This window comes from Drosophila santomea, chromosome 3R, assembly GCF_016746245.2.
Source record: "Drosophila santomea strain STO CAGO 1482 chromosome 3R, Prin_Dsan_1.1, whole genome shotgun sequence".
NCBI lineage: Eukaryota > Metazoa > Arthropoda > Insecta > Diptera > Drosophilidae > Drosophila > Drosophila santomea.
Genome location: NC_053019.2, coordinates 4,742,664 through 4,761,808, shown reverse-complemented (window position 1 = coordinate 4,761,808; position 19,145 = coordinate 4,742,664). Strand labels below are relative to the sequence as shown.

At 39.2% G+C, this 19,145-nt stretch overlaps 3 protein-coding genes across 5 annotated transcripts; 1 reads left to right on the top strand and 2 right to left on the bottom strand.

Annotated features, from left to right (window-relative positions):
* Positions 1 to 4,557: 4,557 nt before the first annotated feature.
* LOC120451508 lies at positions 4,558 to 18,985 on the top strand. The gene is made up of 2 exons (XM_039635264.2): positions 4,558 to 5,067; positions 15,752 to 18,985. Exons 1-2 carry the CDS (start codon positions 5,007 to 5,009, stop codon positions 15,895 to 15,897), a joined length of 207 nt encoding a protein of 68 aa, XP_039491198.1. The 5' UTR covers positions 4,558 to 5,006; the 3' UTR covers positions 15,898 to 18,985.
* LOC120451505 (protein I'm not dead yet 2) lies at positions 6,057 to 9,043 on the bottom strand. Its single transcript, XM_039635259.1, has 13 exons — positions 8,902 to 9,043; positions 8,711 to 8,843; positions 8,540 to 8,656; positions 8,318 to 8,466; positions 8,149 to 8,263; positions 7,892 to 7,947; positions 7,705 to 7,830; positions 7,307 to 7,642; positions 7,062 to 7,243; positions 6,782 to 6,975; positions 6,432 to 6,720; positions 6,206 to 6,369; positions 6,057 to 6,154 (listed from the first exon to the last, which is right to left on the bottom strand). The coding sequence occupies exons 1-11, from the start codon at positions 8,907 to 8,909 to the stop codon at positions 6,466 to 6,468; spliced, it is 1,671 nt and encodes a 556-aa protein (XP_039491193.1). The 5' UTR covers positions 8,910 to 9,043; the 3' UTR covers positions 6,057 to 6,154; positions 6,206 to 6,369; positions 6,432 to 6,465.
* LOC120451503 (protein I'm not dead yet 2) lies at positions 8,969 to 12,765 on the bottom strand. Of its 3 annotated transcripts, XM_039635255.1 has the most exons (14): positions 12,649 to 12,765; positions 12,481 to 12,592; positions 12,308 to 12,424; positions 12,078 to 12,226; positions 11,371 to 11,485; positions 11,227 to 11,282; positions 11,049 to 11,174; positions 10,656 to 10,991; positions 10,458 to 10,552; positions 10,315 to 10,401; positions 9,613 to 9,806; positions 9,420 to 9,557; positions 9,169 to 9,369; positions 8,969 to 9,099 (listed from the first exon to the last, which is right to left on the bottom strand). In XM_039635255.1, exons 1-13 carry the CDS (start codon positions 12,669 to 12,671, stop codon positions 9,229 to 9,231), a joined length of 1,689 nt encoding a protein of 562 aa, XP_039491189.1. In that variant the 5' UTR covers positions 12,672 to 12,765; the 3' UTR covers positions 8,969 to 9,099; positions 9,169 to 9,228. The 3 variants fall into 3 exon arrangements, with proteins under 3 accessions (XP_039491189.1, XP_039491190.1, XP_039491192.1); XM_039635256.2 differs by lacking the exons at positions 8,969 to 9,099; positions 9,169 to 9,369; positions 9,420 to 9,557 and having other exon boundaries at positions 9,619 to 9,806; positions 10,262 to 10,401; XM_039635258.1 differs by lacking the exons at positions 8,969 to 9,099; positions 9,169 to 9,369; positions 9,420 to 9,557; positions 9,613 to 9,806 and having other exon boundaries at positions 10,383 to 10,401; positions 10,636 to 10,991.
* Positions 18,986 to 19,145: the final 160 nt, after the last annotated feature.

Genomic DNA, 19,145 nt, shown 5'->3' with positions numbered 1-19,145 from the left:
GGCCATACCGTGGAACCAGGCCCCTTGGAATTTTCCAATTCAATTAGTACTGCCGAAACTATTTTTATTTTTTGACGCTCTTTCTTTCCATTTTTTCCCCAATAAGTTTATTACGAATAGATTAATTTTCTTGTGGAATTTAAACTTATATTTTTTTAGTATCTATTAAGCTTCCACAAGCGGTGATAAATCCGCTTCATTTTGCTGGCCCTCTACTTAAAAAGTTAAATTCCAAAGGAAATTTTAGATTTCGTTAGCCCGTTAAAATATAAACTTTAGAAAACTTCGGTATCGTGCTACCTTCAAACAGCATTTAACTATTCAACGCTCTCAAATTAAATCTTGTAGCATAGCAATCTTGTCGCTCATTCAAAGCGGACCGCCAAATAAAATGCAATATTTCTATTTTTATAGTGCAGACGGATGCTTGAGACACTCGAACCATTTTTTATTTTTCCATTGCTCAAAGAAAAGCCGCAGCAAAAGCCGGCTAGCACATTATAAGCGTGGATTTCCATTCAATATCGTGAAGGAAAACCCGTAGATATGGGAAGTTTTTCGGATTAAAGTTGAGGCCCACACATGTGTAGTAGTTAAACAACTTGGTCGATAAGTTTTCCCCGTCCTAATTACTGGTAAACCACTTCAACAACCATATTAAATCCTCAAAGGATTTGTGTATTGAGGTGGCCAAATACGATGGGTAAATACAAGTGTTGTATATCTGTGCAGTTCAAGGGGAAAACAGATTTGTTTGGCAAGACGTTATAAAGGAAAATTCCAATAAACTGAACGTAAAATCAATAAAAGCCAATATAAGAAAAGCGAGAGGAAGAGTGTTGTCATTTGTTTGCGAAACTCTTGGTTCGAAGGAATAAGATTTATCTATTAAAGGCAAAATATTCGCCTACTTGCTCAAGTTGGTCATTTGTTGAAAAATGTATTTTATCCTTAAGTCTCTACTAAATTTGAGTACAATTGCTGATTATATAAAACAAATTTACTCAATGTCTTATGAAACATATTTACCACAACTGCAGATTATACCGACGCCAACTTGAAATTATTTATAGCCTTTTTCAAATAAAATGGCTTCGGTACAATATAAATAAGAGTCGCTCTAAAATAAAGCATCCATTAGCACATCAATTAACTTTATGTACATATTGAACCTGAAAAACCACTTACACAGCACGTGCGTTCTGGTGTGGACTTTGTGCTAACGTTTATCACGCATACGCAGTGTTGTCACATATTATTAAATTCCGTTCTTGCTGTGCGTCAAATGTTACTGTCACACTCTAATAAGCGGATTAGATTTACAAACAATAATGTATGGCTTTTATGAATAATTAATGTGGGCATTATGTTCCACATATTAGCTTTATACAGATCTATGAGAAGGTAATAGACAAGTTTTGGAATTTATTATCAATCATTATAGTTTTGAGATAAAGTTCTGATATCAGCATTATATAGCTCTTAAAAATTCTCAAATCATTTTAGTTGCGATTTTAATAACCATTCACACCATAAAATCTTATTGCACAAGAATTATTTAACAAATTTGATTCTTGGTTATTTTCATATCTTTTTATTTTTAATGTCAAAACAACCGTAACGTTTAAAAGTCCATCCCAGAACCCACACACTTTGCGCAAATGTGTATGCAGTTTTTCATGTGATTAGAGAAAATGGAGAGATCGAATCGGTTTTACATTGAGACAAGTCGTGGGTGTGGGTATGGGTGTTTCTGACCTGACTGACAATTAGGCCAATCATGAGGAATCACTTGCGATGACAAACGCCCGGGCCACGTGCAAACGAACAAATTGATGTATTGTTTTTGGGACGCCGAGTGGACCATCAGAAGCCATACTAGGACTATCGGCAAAGAGGTGGGTGAGAAGTAGACTCCATGGTTTGTCGGGACTTCGGTGCAGGGCACGCAAATTCAACGGAAAGCGTACGCCATCCAAATAATTTAGACAATGGCACTCGTGCGCACACGCCATGCCCAGGAAACAGGATGAGGGTTACTCCTCGCACACACACTCAGCCTATCCATCGAAAACCGTCACCACACACACGGAAACGCCACCATAAAGCAACACAGATACGCCAGCGAGGATACTCACACACACAACCACACACACACACAACCAGACAGAACCTGAATGAATGCAGAGAAACAGAGGCGACAATTTTAGTGCTATTTTCGGTCATCACTTGGCTTTAGAGCGGGTCATAGCCCAGGAGCGGAACCTATTGGGACCCGACATGGAAGCCATCACTCCGGACAGCCTCCTAGTTCCCATCTCCGTTCTCCCGTACCCCATTCCCCACCCTGCGCCACCATTCGTACTCCTATTATTTCTTATGCGCTAGTGTGTATCTGCTGTCCAACATATGTTCTCACTTAGACTGCGGTCTTCTTCCCTTGGATTGGATTCCAACAGCTGCAAGTACACTTGACGAAAAGGAGACTTTGAACGGTGGGAAACCAAAAAGCAAAATTGTGGTCACTGCGAAAAGTAATTATGATGTGTTGTTAGAGCTAGACCTGAAAAGAAACTGTGTTTATTCACACCCGATAATTCATTTAATTTAAGTTATGATTATTATTTATTTATGATTAAGTTACTATTTTAAATAGCTTCAGTCTTTTTAGGTTTTGTTGACACCATGTTATTTAACTCGCATATTAATTCACATTATTAATTCACATTATTAATTCACAAAGATTATCTGGTTAATCTTGGCTTTTAAGCGTTTTATTTTTTTTGAGTGCGGAACAACATGGCATTAGAAAATACAAAGCACACAAACAGCAGAGTGGAAAAACTTCTATTATTATTTGCTTGCCACCTTTTGGAAAACCAGGACCAGCACCCCCGCCTTTAGAAGACGCAAGAGGAATGGCTTTTTGAAGGTGTAATTGAGTTTTCACGCAGTACGTGCAGGAAATTCTTAAAACTGATCCAGTGAAAACTTTCCGTAATAATCAAATTTGTTGCGCCAAAAAAATAACCGAAAGGAAGCGTCGTTTAATTTGAATAACTTTGCCGAAACAACATATTGTTCAGCGTAGGAGTCGATTAATTGCATTACGGCAGGGAAATTGGCCAACAGGAAAGTTTGCCAGCCCTAGGTTCGTCTCGATTGGCATGAATCTAATAGCTCCAGACATAAATAGATGACTCCTAAGTGAGTGATGAGATCTGGTACACAGATTAGCTGCCCCTGGAGTTTGGACTGCGTTCAAACTTTCTAAGCTATTTAGCCAGACGGCGGAACTTGCCCTGATTGATGATGTAGTATGGTATAAGTTGGCATAGGTTGGTAGTTGAAATCGAACAGTTTCAGATGGGGTTGCACCATTTTAACTAACATATCAAGGAGTCAATATAAAACCACATTTTTCTTTGTTCGGATAATTATAATTCACATGTAAAATGGCTAAGCTCTATTATTTAGTTTGTGTTAAGTACTTCTTATTTCCTGCTGTTCACTTTTGATGGCCCTTTGTTTCGGTAAATTTCCAAAATAATTTGTTTTGCCATAACAGGCTTTTAAACTATCCGATAACATAGTTGTGACACTTGATTCCGATAGCTTTTGTTGAAGTTTATAATTAAGTTATATCCACACTTTGCGTACCAGAGACAAAGAAAATCCAATTTGCACCAAGCCCCGATTTTAACTCGAAATTTATCGTTAGCAAATTGCAATGGCAAATCGCAGAGCTCATTTGGCCCGCCCCGTTGCTCTGCGGTTCTGGGTTGCCATCAAAACCCCCAAGGCATAGTAAGGCAAGTAAATGGAGCGGACTAACTAGAGGAATGCATCAGGCATGAACCGCACAGCCCCCACCTGCAACCCCCGTGATCACTTGGCATGCAATTTCCAAATTGCTTTCTCTAAGCTGGGGAAACAATTTATGTGTGTAAATTGGCCCCGCCCACTGGCACACAATCCCACATACTCAAGCCCATTCACCTTTGGCAGCCAAAGCTTCTTACACTAATTACACAAATTGAACACAATTTATTGTTGCCATGGGAGCACAAAACTCGATGGTTACTCCTGCTGTTGCCGTTGGCGACACGCTTCAAGTGGCAGCAATTTGGTTAATATTAAATAAGTACTTGCATATTAATTATATGCATAATTACACGACCAGACGAGGCGCGCCCTCCTGTTAGGGTGTTTGCTGTAATTAAAACGTGCTGACACTGCGTATATGTAACGTGACTGGCGGCTAAGCTGCCGTGTATTAAGCGAATTATATTGAAGGCGAACAGAGCTAGACCGATTATTTGTATGTTTGGATGGGCCTATATTTTGACTGAATTAAAGTTATGTTTTGTTCAGTGGAGTACAAGCTAAATATCACGTATACGTAACGTTGTCAATGCTTACGTTTGATAGAACCTAAAAGTGGGGTTGAAAATGTATTCTTGAAACACCTTTTAACTAAATTCTTTCCTTTTAATGTTTTTTCTTCAATTTTACACAATTTCTTTCTGAAGTCACATATACAAATTTATTTTAAGCTAGTTTAAAGCATAACTTCTTTTTGAGAAGCAGGAGAATATAATTTTGTAGCTCTGAAGACATTACTGAACGCTCTTTCGCCAATTGCAGAACACTGTGACTTACTTTCATATCATGTTTGAGTGCCGTAGGCAAATGTTAGGTCCTTGTGTGTGTGATTTCCGATATCTGTTTCATACCCAAGTTCATTGTGCTTCTGACAGAGTCATTAACAATTTGCCGGTTTTGATTTGCCCAAATTTTATTTGCATTCCTTTCCGCCTCTCGCCACCAGCAGCAGCATTTGCAGCAGGAACTGTAGCCCATCCAAAGCCAAAGCCGATCAGCTTGAGTGTTTTATGGTCCCGAAGTGGCAGCTACAGCCATAACATACAACTAACAAGCACAACATCGGCGTAGGGCAACAGGAAGTATTAGCACGAGCCAAGGAAACAAAGCAATCTATAACGATGGCCGGCGGGGGTAGGACAGCCGGCAAATACGGATATTCGGACAACAATTATTACAGTGGTGAGTAGATAAGGATAATGTGCGATCCAGATACCAGTTTTTTGCCGGTCATATTTGAGAATGACATACCTATAGATACTTGGGCTTCCATTACTCCGCATCTCATGAAATGTTTTTATTATCACCACAGATGATTTATTTTAATTTGCCATTTTATATATCGCAACAAATATTATTAATATTATTATTTGCTGTTTTTCAATAATTCATGAAATCCATTCAGCTTACTGCCTGTCTGCCATACAAAGGCGAAACCGAATTATGTTTAATGAAATATTATTGGTATATGAATAAACTACGAGTCTCGTTGTTATTTCGCCCCCTAACCACTGTACTTTCGCCCCGGGCACTTTGGGGGTGGTGAATGGGCGATTTGTTCTCCACACTGTCGCCCATTTGGCGGGCTTATGTCGGCCCCCGATGGCGTCGTCCTGGCGTCCTGTCGTCCTGGAGTCCTGCTGATGAAGTCCTGCCGCATGCCTCACCGTAATCAGTGTTGAAAAGCGTGTTTTTATTCGAGTCTTGATTACGTATGTATGGTATATTCTGCTTGTCAGTGTTTTATTACATTTATTTCGGTGCGTCTTTTACTCACATGAGCATTCGCACCGGCATTTTTCTCGGAAGTGTACACTTTTTATTTGTTCGTGTGTCGGCAGGAGATTTGTGCGCTACAGATAGCTGAGCTGTTCTTCGGGGGCTCAGCATATCATTCACGCATGAAAGCAATATAACTCAGTTGGGGAGTAAAGGACGTTTCGCTTGATTATATGCCACCAAACAATACCTGCGACGGTGAATGAGTTTAGGTGAAGGGCCAGCCGTAGGAACTTATTGCTGTGTTTGCATACAATTTTTGTTTCCCCTTGTCCCAAATTGTCTGCTAAGTGAGTTTGAATGCCCACCCGTAGGCTACAATTTCGCCCTTCTCAAAATTCTATGCCACATTTAGACATTAGGAAAGCTTCTGTACTTTTAAACAAGTTAGCTTTAGTTGTATTGCCGCAAATTGTGGGCTTTTTTATTTATTAGCTATCAAACAAAATACTGAATAAGCTTGGACTGAGAAATGTGCAGACACCTAAAACTGAAACGCAAAAATTATTAAAGGTCAGTTTACAACGAATATGGTACTCACATTTAGCAAAACACGGCATACAACTCAACAAAATTGCTGCCAAAAGAAAAATCCCGTTCTTTTGAATTTAAAGGCCTTTTGATTTGACAGAAATATTATTGGGGATACCAGAAATTTTGTACACCTATCATCTTTTTAAGGTATGTCTGTAGATATGGATTATTCTAAAAAAAATAATATGAACAAGGTTTTTCAAAATTGGTCGTGGTGTTGGATCTAAACTCACTTTGCTATCACTATTGTTCACTATATAAATGGACCTAAACAGCCCACTTGGGGAATTCCGTCGTCCCCGGATAGATCAGCATGGTCCACACCGTTCCGGTGAACAGCAGACATAGAAAGGAAAAAAATGTGGGCAGAACCCCGGCGATGGCCATGTACTTTGTCTTCAAGCCCGTAAAGCCTGATATAATTGCATTAGGTGGGGTGCTTACGGGCAGATGAAAGGCTAGGCTGCAGGCCAGAGCAGCAGGAAAAGTCAATTTCATTGGATGCACTTTGATGGCCAGGGCCTAAAGGATAAACGTATTCTTATGTGAAAATATTTGAGGGGTGCGGCCGGGATCAACATACCATTTCCGAGAAGATCGGGATCAGAATGTTGCAGATGGCCACGTTGGAAGCGAATGCAGTGCAGAATAGGGAGATTATAATACACATAGAAATAACGAGAACGGAATGCATTTTACCAGCAAATGCTAAGGACTCGCCCAGCATCTTGGCCATTCCGCTTACCCTGCTGCCTTCAGCCAAAGCAAATCCTCCTCCTGACAAGGAAATTAAATAGAATGGCACCAAATATGATAAATTCAATATGATATTTCAATAACAAGAGAGAGAGAGAGTTATTTACCCAACAGAAAGGCCAGGCCAAAAGGGGTATACTTCTGGCAGTAGACCCACGACAGACAGGCATCCAACGCTTGTGCTGGGAAAGGAGCCTTTCCGCAGCAGTACTTGAAGAAGGTATACTGTGTGGGCAGGGCGAAGAGCAGAACTGTCGCGAAAAATACTGGCGGGCCACTGCCTATGGCTCTAGAATGGAATCATTTATACTAAACGTGCTTACAGCTACAGAGATCTTTGGGAAAAACGAACTTGGCATTTAGGAAATCAGCCCATCCGGGAAAGAAACCCGGCTTACGGGTAAACAGTAGGATAATCATCAGCACGAAGAGCAGACCCACTTGAATCTCATGGCAACTCATCGGTCCCAACTCCACCTTGCGCTGCTTGATCACGTCCTTGACAACGTCTTGGCTCTCGGTGCCCTTCTTCACCTCCTGACCAATTTTGCTATTAGGCCGGAAGAGCCCCATGTGGGTGACTTGCAGCGAGAAGTAGGTGAGAAAGATGAGCACGATCACTACAAACGGAATGGAGTAGGCCATAAAGATGGGGAAGTCAATCTTCTCCTCGGAGTTGGGAAACCGTCTATGGGTTTTATCAGCTGCATACTATCAAAATGACCGGCAAACTCAACCTATCGTCCTTACGTATCGTATAAGCCCTTATAAGTCAGATTCGTGCCAGTTCCAATCAAGGTGCCACAACCACCGATGGACGAAGAATATGCGATGCCAAAATAGAAAGCCATCGAGATGGTCGACGGATGCGGGGGGCTGCAAGAAAATTGCCGTGTTTGTAATACAGATTCCCTAATTGCAGGAAATTTTCACATACTCGCCTTCCTCCACCGGCTCCTCTTCCTGCGACTTGTAAATGGCAAAAATTTTTTGCTAAAAGTAAGAGTTTACATGAATTCTTTACAGAAACTATTAGTTTATTAGGCGATGTGGATTGTAAGCTTATGACCGATATTAGTACCAATTTTACGGGCTATCCGGCCTGAAGGACCGATATTGATTTTAAAAAAATATCCGACAAGGATCCCTGCATTATTGGAAAAGTGTTACCTCGGTTAATAGGAATCTACTCACAGCTTCCATTTCATTGAGTACTGCTTTGACTATGGGACACATCATAGCAGTGGCAGCTGAGTTTGAAATCCAAAGCGATATGAAGCAAGTCACCATGACCAATCCGAAGTGCAAGCTGGTCAAAGAGATATCTCCTTAGTTTTTAAATAGGTTTCAAAAAAGTCCTTACCGTCTCGGACTGCAGCCCACTAGTAGAATAGTGTTGAGTGCGATGCGCTGATGGAGATTGCTGTATTCTATGGCCAGAGCAATAAGCAGTCCTCCCACGAACATAACCACGGTGTCACTGAAGTAAAAGCCACACACCTTTTCCGAAGTCTTTGTAAAGTAGGGCAAAAGTATTGCAAATTAAACATTAAATCTTAAATATTTTTCAACCTCAATAACTTACCAAAATACCGGACAGTGGCAGAAAGAAAACTGGAAACAGAGCTGTCAAATATAATGGAATGGCTTCCGTTATCCAGAAGAGCGCCATATTGGCCACCAGATACATGCACACATATGCCTGCGGGTAGGGATAACAAATTATCCACTCGGGGATGTGGCCTGCTTAACTTGCCAAGTTATTCTCCAGGATCCCATAGATCAGTAACGGCAATGTGATGAGAGGAATTATGACGGTTGCCTTGCCCCTCCAATGGAAGCCGCAACATCTCTTTACGACCTGGCCGCCTGCAAGTTTTCCGTCGGCACTGCAAGACGAGGTCTAAAGTCGATAGGTCCTTTAAAATTGATTTATAAAATACTCACTCTCCCATTTTGTTTCTCTTCTAGTACGATTGTAAAGAATTTCTCGCTTTAAAAACTAAACAGAAATATCATGGCCGACTATAGGCCAAGAATAAAGTTCGAACAAATCAATGAAATCGATGGCACGAATGTAGCCGAGGGATTGCCTTGGTTATCAGATACTCATTACAGATATAACATACATGACGTTCTTGCGATCTGCAATATATAAATTGAAATTGTAATTACTTCTTAAGGTCGAATACGTAATTTTTATAGAATACATAACTAATAGAAAGGTATGCCCTTTAACTGAAGATGTACGGGGTATATTTATATATTCCATCATTAAATTTTTGTACGATTCTTAATTTCCTTTGCCCAATCTGGAAAGCTACTCGCTTCTGGAAAAATTATCATTCCCCATGTATTCGTGTTCAGCATTGACACGAAAAGCCCGATAAAGGTGGGCAAAATACCGCAGCACGCCTAGAAAATAAATATTTTAAACTGGAAATTTGTATTATCTTAAAGCTTACAAAGTATTTGGTCTTAATATGTGCATATTGGGTAACAATAGCATTTGGGGGCGTGCTCACGGGTAAAAAGTAGACCATGCTAATTGCCAAACAAGCTGGTAGAGTTAAAATTAAAGGATGCATTTCCAGAGCAAGGGCCTTCATGTAAAAAAGAAACAAATAAGTAATAAATAAAAAGTAAAAGGCATCTTACCATTTCGCATAGAACTGGTAGGACAATGTTCGCCACAACAACGTTGGCGTTGAAAGACGAGAAAAAATTGGACATTACAAGCGTAATCAACTGCAACACCATACTCGGCAATCCGTTGAGGACTTGCATGGCCTTGGCGATCATTATGTTAAGTCCACTTTGTCGGCTGGCCTCGGCCAAGGCAAAGCCACCACCTGCAATTAAACCAAGATCCCTATAGTCGAGTACTATCAGACTATCAGATACCCGTGCTACGTGGAAGATAGATGGAGAGAGGAATGCTTCACTTGTAATTGCTTGCCACTGACCACTTTTGGCATGTATATGAATGTTGATAGGAAAAACATATAGTGCAAGTGTGAAAGAAAAAATTCCATCAATATTTTTGAATAGCAATAGAAATTGGCAAACAATATCAAAACATTTTTCAAAGAATGTGCGTTAGATTGTTAGGTTGGGGGAGGCAACTTTAACCTTTAGAATCAGCTTGCTAAATCTTGATCTTTTATGGTTCCCGATCTCACAACGTTCATACGGACAGGCGGACGGACAACGTCAGATCATGAATATACATATTCTAGAGGGTCGAACACGCTTCCTTCTACCTCTTACTTCATGTTCAACGAAGCTAGTATACGCTGTTACTTACTCGTATACTCGGTACATATTTCGAATATGTGGGCCTGAACCAAAGAAACCTACCCAGAAGAAATGCTAGGCCCCAGGGAATGTTACGTAAAACATATTCCCAAGATAATAACGCATCTATCGCCTGGGCGGAAAACGGAGCTGTAATTCGAGATGCAATGTGAGACTGTCTTCACCTATGTTATAAAGAAACCTACCTTTACCGCAGCAGTACTTAAAGAACGTATATTGGGTGGGCAAAGCAAAAATCAATAGAACAATCAAGAACATTCCAGCTGAACTTCCGACTACCCTGAAATGGAAGAGCATTAAAATTATGAATATCATAATGTATATCATCATTTATCATTTAGGGGTCACATCATTGAGACCTACATATATGAATGGGTACACACTTTCTATCAATCAAATCACTCCAGCCCGGAAAGAAGCCCGGTTTGCGGGTAATAAGAAGAACTATCATAGAACCAAAGGCGATGGCCATTTGAATTTCATGACAGTTCATTGGGCCCAAATCAATATGGCGCTGGCGCAAAACATCCTCCATTAGTTTCCTGTTTTTGTTGGCCTCAGAAATAATTTGTCCGGTCTTACTTTTTGGTCGAAACAGGCCCATGTGTGTTATGAGAAAACAAATGATAACCAGCGTAATGTTTAATATCACCATCACGGGGATCGAGTAGAACATGAAGTTGGCAAATGTAATCTCCACCGTGGAAGTGGGAAACCGGCTGTCGAAACACATTATCTTAATTTGGTATTCAGCTTTTCAAAACCAACTTTATTACTCCGAGTATATGCCTTTAAAGACCAGATTCGTTCCTGTACCAATCAGAGTTCCCAGTCCCCCAATGGTGTTGGCGTAGGCTATGCCAGCGTAGAAGGCTATCGTAATCTTGGACGGATGTGGTGGTCTGCGCAAGATGAAAATTAAAGATTTAAGATCTAAAACTGTATTATACTTACTCTCCCTCCTCTACTGGTTCTTCTTCTTGCGTCATATAAACGGGAAATATGTTGTTCTTCGAATTGTAGTAGAAAGTAGTAAGTAGTATCAAAATCAAAAAATGTATATTAGGTTTGAATTACTCGAATTATTATTATACTCACGGCATTCAATTCTGTGATCAGCGCTTTAACAATGGGACACATCATAGCCGTTCCGGCAGAGTTGGATATCCACAATCCCATAAACGAACTAACAATCATAATGCCTACAAATAGCCTAAAAGGATTATCGAATTAGGAAAAAATATAGCTATGATTGTAAACTAATTTAAATGCATGTTATAATTAATATTACAAAAAGTGTGAACATTAACGATTAACAAGAAAAAAACTCTTAACCGAGTTCATCCCCCATCAGACACCCTATTTTCTTTTAATTTACCAATGGAACTTGACAACGTCTTTGGCATGCTCAAAAAATATATATGGCACAAATATACAAATTAACCATAGAATGGGAATGTGAACTTTCTAAACAAACTTTTTCAACTTAGTCGTCGCTATGGGCAGACAAAATCTATGTATACCCTTTAACTCTACTCGTTCTCGTTAAATAAGTTATTAGAAATCCAATAAGAGAGAGGGACACAGTCAACTAAATACTTTAAGAGAAAGATGCCAATACGCAAGCAGTAATGCGAGCATGTTGCCTTATTGCACAATCTCTAAAGTGCAAGAAAGAGGGCTACTGATATTGTTAAAGAATATATATATACGAGTATATTCAACTCACTCCCTACTACTGTACTTGTTCGACTTCAATTAAAACCTTAACATCTTAAAGCATGACTGATTGAAATAAGGCTTACCGCCTAGGACTTCCACCGATAATCCGAATAACTCTCAGGGCAATTCTCGTGTGTAGATTGCAGTACTCAATTCCCAAGGCCACAATAAGCCCACCTATGAATACCACTATGGTTTCGGTGAAGTACTGTTGGCAAAGCTTATCGGCATTCTAAAAAGAAAGTTTATTTTATTTGAATCGGGTTTTCACTTATTTAATTGAGCTCTATTCTTGGGACATTTTTTAACTCACCACAAGACCAAGTATCGGACAAAAGATAAGGGGCAACAATGCGGTGACATAAATCGGTAGGGCTTCAGTAATCCACATCAGGGCCATGGTGACAATAAGCCACAAGCACTTGTACTCCTAAAACATCACTTTAATCAAGTTTGTGATATCTAAAAAATATAAATCGTACTTACGGCCATGTTGTTCAGGAGACCATGTAAAAGAATCGGCATTGTGAGTGTAGGTATGATTATTGTGATAATACCTCGCCAGTGGAACTTACAACAGCGTCCCAAGACGAATTTCCTAAGGAATTCGATATATAAGTTGGGAGTTACCTCCTAAAACAAATGCGAACCCACCGTTGTGCTTCTTGATCTGCCATCTTGCCTAGTTGCAGTCCCCAGTTGTGTTAAAATGTATATATAAGTTTAGTACCTATGTGTAAGTAATTAGATCTAAGGAGAACGGAGTGCTGGGTTATTCAGCAACATTTAAAAAATCTTTAGCTGGTGGTCGGGAACAACTAGTGCCGCTTTAGAGGGGACCATTTAATCTGAACCACTTTGATGTCATCTAATTGATAATTTCCCGACGCAATTCTTTTCTCTGGGAAGGTCAAATTCTGCTTTTCGAAACCTGCACTGGACGAAATGATTTATTGAAAGTTAGCATTCAATATAATAATTTGCATTACAATTGTATTGAAGAAAAACACAATTGCTTTGGTTGGTGTACACTTTTTACGATTTTTTCTCGGTATAGTACTAAATATTTTCTTACAGCGGTCGGAGTGTTAAAGGAGAGCTTCTACAATCTGGCCCAAATAAAATTCCCCAATGTTGGCCAAATCCTTGTGGCCACAAAACATTTCGGAAGATGTCAGACTCAGGACACACAGAACACACACTGACTTGGCAGAGGATGATTACATAATGCCTGATGAATGTGCGACCCTAACTCCGATGCCTTTATGTTTTTTGTCCACTGTCCATTCACATAATCTGTCAAATGACTTTATTGACTGTATTTTTGTGCGGAAAGAGAACAATAAATGAAATTTAATACATATCGGCTGGCAGGACATGTGTCCTTGGGTGAATCCCCTAATATAGTTAGGCTCATCTGCTCGTGAACCTTAATAATTTACGCTCAGTTTAGCCCAGTTTTTGCCCATGGGTTCTTCCAAATCCATTTCAGTTTTCAATTTGTGGCGGAAGAGTAGGCGCCTTGCATTCGTTTTGCATATTTCACGCTATCATAACTTTCATTTTGACAGCATGAACTTTGTCAGACGTCCCGGAAAGGCATTTCTGTGAATTATTATTTGATATGGCAAACTTTTCTGTGCGCTTTTGATGTTTTAAGCAACCGCAAATTTGTTGTCTTGAAAAAGAACAAACCCCAAGAAGCGTGTACTTTGCCTGTGGACAGAAGACTTTGACCGCACTTGAAGACCATTGAAAAGTTTCGCAAAGCATCTAAGTGGCTAATGGTACAATTGTTGGCTAATAGTAGTTCCTAATTGGTATATAATAGCTCTAAAACTCCGACAAATCCCATCATCTCAGACTCTGGGATTTGATTTCATTTGATTTTAACTATTTGAACTATGGGGTCACCATAGTTCAGAACATAGTTCACAGCATTAAGACCAAATTTAAATACGTTCTTCACAAAAAAATTGCAATTTTTGTATCTGCAGCTTTAAAGCATTTTGTCTGGAGATCTACTTTTCAGCTCGTCAATATGATTCATGCTGCAAAACCCGTAAAATATTTGAAAAAATATTAACAATAAAATTGTGAAATATTTAGGTTGGTCAGCCGAAATCAAAACACCTCGCTTTTAAGATGAATAAATTATGTATCTTATCAAGTGTCTTATATTTAAATGTTAGTAAATATACATCACCCATAAATCTCATTTTATCCTCTGGAGTTTCGCACAATATTTTGTGCATCCATTTGTGTTTTATGGCCAGCATAGCAGCAGGTGAGCCATTTGGCCAGCAAAAAGCAATCCAAATGATTGCCTATTTATCTGAGTAAGGCTGAGTGACCGTGAACTGTGAGCCATGAAAAACACTCAACGCCTTGATGCCGACGACCAAGTACATTAACGCACAAACACTCGAATGTTAAGCCGTGCATATGTAACATACTATATTTTATATACATAATATACGGAATATGAGATTTATGTAGTACCATAGCTTTGGGCCACGGCTCTTGGGCCATTGGGTTTTGAGACCTCGTAACACGAGCCTTCTAATTAACAAATCTCTGGCGGCGTCGGCTTGACTGCCGACCACAAGACAAGAACAAGATTTGAAACGGTTTGATGTGTGTAGACTGAATGCTCGACATCGATTATGTGCTAAATTACCCATATAACAAACATTTGGCCCAAATGGAGCCGAACAATGCGAGGCTATTTGCAAAAGTTGGGAGGGTGCAGATGGTTTTGGTTACGGCAAATTGAAATTCTACCAACCGCTTTTTAAATAAATGCTTTACATTTGCAAATGCCCCCCTCGTATATAAATTAAATCAAACCTCCAAAGCTAATGACATTGCAAATTATTTAGCCGCAATGCGATTTTTTAACAAATAATTCGAGAATTCAGATTTAATTTGTCGGGCTTGAAATTTATATGTTAGCAATTGCTGTACAGAGAGGATAAAAATACCCTTGCAGTCAGAAGTTATATATTCTATATATGGTATAAAGAATATTATTTATAATATTCGAATTTAAAAACTTTAATATTTTTAAACAATTTACTTCAAAACACTGATGACAAATATTTAGCAATGCATAAGTAAAGTGTTTTGAATAAACAGAAATGAATTCCTTATTCTTGCTAAACGTTATTTTTAATTTTTAACCTTGAATGAAATATATTGTAATGGGAACCATCTGCCATCTATGTATAGAATAAAAGAAAAACCTTCACTTTTTTGTTTTTTCAAACCTAGAAACCATTTCAACTTAATCGTAAATCAAGCTTAAATCTTAATCCTTGAAATATTTTTTCTCTATCTTTCGCCAATAATTGCGTTAATAACACAATTTATATAAAGCGGAATTGTAAAAAATCTGCACATCTGCTGATATAAAAATGCGAGTTGCAAATCCAATTCTCATATTATTTTTGTTTATTGCGAGTTTTTATAGCTGCTTTGTGTGTGCGTGGGTTGTCATCCAGATTGCTTGTGGCATATGGCCATCGTTTATTCTTTACAGCACTGCATTTGTCATGATCCGCTGTTCCCATTGTTTGAATAAGCATGGACTGAACCCTTAAAAACCAAACTGGGGATTGGTGAGTGACAGTGGGGAACTGGATCACCTGTCCACCACCCCCAAAAAAATTCACCCACCTGACAAGAATAATTGCCTGTAATTTGTCAGCGAGGCCTCTAAATCGAGTTTCCTTTGCTTATCCTTGTCTTTTTGCAGGTCACTCGTACAAGAGCATCAACGATGAGATTATACTGGTCAGCATCATAATGGGTATCACCATACTGGTCCTCATCACCATCGCCCTGTGCTACATTGCGTATGAGAAGTGCCAGAAGAAGCGGGAGTACTATATCAACGCCTAGAGGGTGTCCCCACCGGAATTTAAGAGCCCACAATGGGACTTCCCCTTTTTTCGTCCTGTGTTTTTGTTATCCTCTGCAGTGGGAGGCGGTGCAAGGCCAAATGTCAACACGGTCTGCGACAATGTTGACGTTGACGATTTAGTTGGCCAACAAAAATAACCCAGAGAGGCTGCATCCAACCGCCTGCTTCCGTTTTCCTCTAGCCCCAACCCAACTTGCAACCCAAACAACGAACAGACACGTACCCAAATCGGAAACCAGTGGCATTTTTGTGCTGCTTAAACGTTCCGGCATCTCCGTTGACTTTGCCACAGTTGCAGTTTCTCAAGTGCCGGGAAACATGGCTCCATTGTTCGGATTATTTGTCCACTGTGCACAGTGGGTGCCACCACTAGCTACTTGGCACTTGACATTTGACCAGCCAATTAGGCGTTTGTATTTTCCCATTTTGTGTTTTCCCCGTTGCATTCTCGTTAGGAAAACATAGCCAACACAAGTGAAATGGTTTCTGCGCTGGCATAGCACTTTTTAAATTCGGCTGCTGCAAAAGAAGCAGACTTTTTAAGACTTTCATAAATATGGGTTTTTATGCCGCACCCAGGCATTTCAATTTAAAATGCAATTCACTCGAATTCCACCATGCAGCAACCTCTTGTTTGTCAAACCGAGCAGGAATAATAAAAAAGTCCCAACCGAAACCTCACACCACGGAATAATGGCAGCGCAAGATATATAAGCGATACTTTTGCACTGCGCTACGTCGATATGGTTGCTCCAAACTGAATTCTGGAAACATTGTGCATATGTGCACTGAGAAACAGAGTAAGTTCATTGAAAACCGCAAAAAAACGACCAATAACACGGGACGAAGATTTAAATTTACAAAAGCTTTAATTAACAGGCATCACCAATAAAGTTTGATCAATTTCCAAGTAGGAATGTAATATTAAAATGGAATACAAATTCAAAAATATTAGGACAGACAACGGCTAAAAATAAAAAAAACATTATGAGTTTTGATTTTTATATGAATTATGATTAATAATAGATTTAAACCAGTTTTATCCGAGTAAATTATGATTTCATAGTTTTGTCTTTTAAGTGATTTCAAGATTTATATTATTCGCATAAATTTTAATAACTCCAACTTCTGGCAGACTGTTTTCGGTGTGCTCGTACACACATTCCAATTTCGAGTATTGACAGCGCGGGAGCATTTAACCATCCAATGGAGAGGGAAAAGACGCCACCAGCTAGTGAGTGACTTTTCTTATATCCATTTTTTGGTTGCCTTTTTCCTTGATGCTCTGTGGAATCCGCTTTTTTTGGATTGGGGTTCAAGACCGTGGCTCGAGGCTGTAATAATAAAAACAGTAGCGGAAACTGGGTGCAGTGCACACGAACAAAGCGTTAAGGAACAATAAGGGAAATCGCCCAACGATTCCGTGGTAGCAAAGCGATTCCGAGGGAAATAAGAGAAAGATAAAAAGGACAGAAAGAGTTGGCATTAAACTAGAGCAAAATGGACCACATTTAAAGGCCCTTTTCGGCAAACAGAACTGTGGGCATAAATTAAAGCTCATGTCAGGCGGAAGGTTCCACAAAAATAAGCATCTCACATCCTGAAATCGAAAAAACCAACACACATCCGCCTTATGGCCATGTGTCGGGAACTCATGGTTAATCAGCTTAGACAACCTCCGTCATCGGTTTCAAGGCATTTTGTTGTTTCTCCCGCTTTTTAGGCACATCAAGAGGCCTAAGAGCAAACAAATAACTCGAGTTCGATGGGCAAGGGGCTTTATCCTCTGGAAATGCTTTTAAAAATTAAACAACTGATAAATGACAAAGTTCGTTGGACCAGAAATTATCGTTTGACAAATTGGCAGGCCCTGATGAGAGCTCATCTATTGCCTGGCAACCACGTGGTGAGCGAGTCCTTTTTAGATCCTGCGGATGGAGGGCACTTACTGCAGAGCCAGACGAATTACTTGTGACCAAATGGGTCTATTGACTTGGAAAATTAACTCTGAGAAGATTTTATGTTGAAAGATTTACGATGAAGTACTTAAAGTATGTTCTTTGTTTCTGTGTCATATATGACTTCTTTTATAGCTTTATTAAATTTTCCAAGATTTTCTTTGTTCAGTTATGCTGCTATTCAAGTTTCTTTAACCTCTTTTATTCTTACACCTCATAAGACAAAACTTTGACCACAAACACAAAAGTTAACTTGACACTCAACCACCGAAATGTAGCTTAAAAGTGCATCAGCCCTAATAGACAAGGATTCAAAGCAAGAGAAGATAAGAAGAGGACTTTACTAATTATCCGTTAAGCAGGAAGAATGCCAGCATAAAAATCCAAACACGCTCCGAGAACAACAATAAATTTTACGACGACCATAAAAAAAAATTATTGGAGCAAAAATTTTAGCACTTGTCGTGTGTCTGAGTCAGGAAGGAGTTTCGGAGTTTAGTTTCGGAGGAGGATTCGCAAGAATTCGCCCTTCAAAATGCATCCTTATCCTTTTAGGGAAACTCACTTTCCCTGCGTGCGAAATAAATGACTCGTTCCTACTTAAGCGGACCGAACCCAGATATATAACCACCCCACAAAGAAACCTCCCATGGCACACGTAGCGAACTTTACGTCCAGTTTTATAGTTTTTTTATGTAGCGCTGTCCCACTAATTGCCACATGACTTGGCAAAAGATGAAAGGACGCTGCAGGACGAAACGAAATTAATGAAATTACTTTAGTGTCGCTGGAAAGAAGGGACATATTACGTATTGTATATGCATTTATCCAATTGCACTTCGACCGTAGCATATAGATATCTATGTAACCAAGATAGATGTGACCACTTATACCTAGTAAACTATTGAATTTGTGGCTAATTCGAGGCAGTGCATCCTTTTTGTCATGAAAAGGGGGACCAAACGTACAATGAAACAAAGAATTCAATACGAAAAAATGTGTACTTTATTTTAACTAATTGAATCTAACTAAGTGAGATCTATAAATGTTGATAGTAGTGCGAAATTGTTAAAACTATATTCGAAATACTTTATGTACAACAATACAATAAAGAAATGTTTATGAATGTTACTAAATTTACGCTGGTATTTTATTTAAAAGTCTTTGTAGGTTTAAATATTAGTAAGTATTAAACTATTTTAAAATAAACTTATTTTATATATGCTTGTTCGCTTGGATCCTTTATGGAACGTGGAAACACGAATATT

Coding starts and splice junctions, on each gene's coding strand:
- LOC120451505 (XM_039635259.1), bottom strand. Junction 7,643..7,704: donor TATAAGGGCTTATACGATAC/GTAAGGACGATA, acceptor TAAAACCCATAG/ACGGTTTCCCAACTCCGAGG. Junction 6,721..6,781: donor TCCCGATCTTCTCGGAAATG/GTATGTTGATCC, acceptor TTTATCCTTTAG/GCCCTGGCCATCAAAGTGCA.
- LOC120451503 (XM_039635255.1), bottom strand. CDS start 12,671: ATGGCAGATCAAGAAGCACAACG. Junction 11,283..11,370: donor TGATCACAGAATTGAATGCC/GTGAGTATAATA, acceptor TACAATTCGAAG/AACAACATATTTCCCGTTTA. Junction 9,370..9,419: donor ATATTAAGACCAAATACTTT/GTAAGCTTTAAG, acceptor TTTATTTTCTAG/GCGTGCTGCGGTATTTTGCC.
- LOC120451508 (XM_039635264.2), top strand. CDS start 5,007: ATGGCCGGCGGGGGTAGGACAGCCGGCAAATACGGATATTCGGACAAC. Junction 5,068..15,751: donor GGACAACAATTATTACAGTG/GTGAGTAGATAA, acceptor GTCTTTTTGCAG/GTCACTCGTACAAGAGCATC.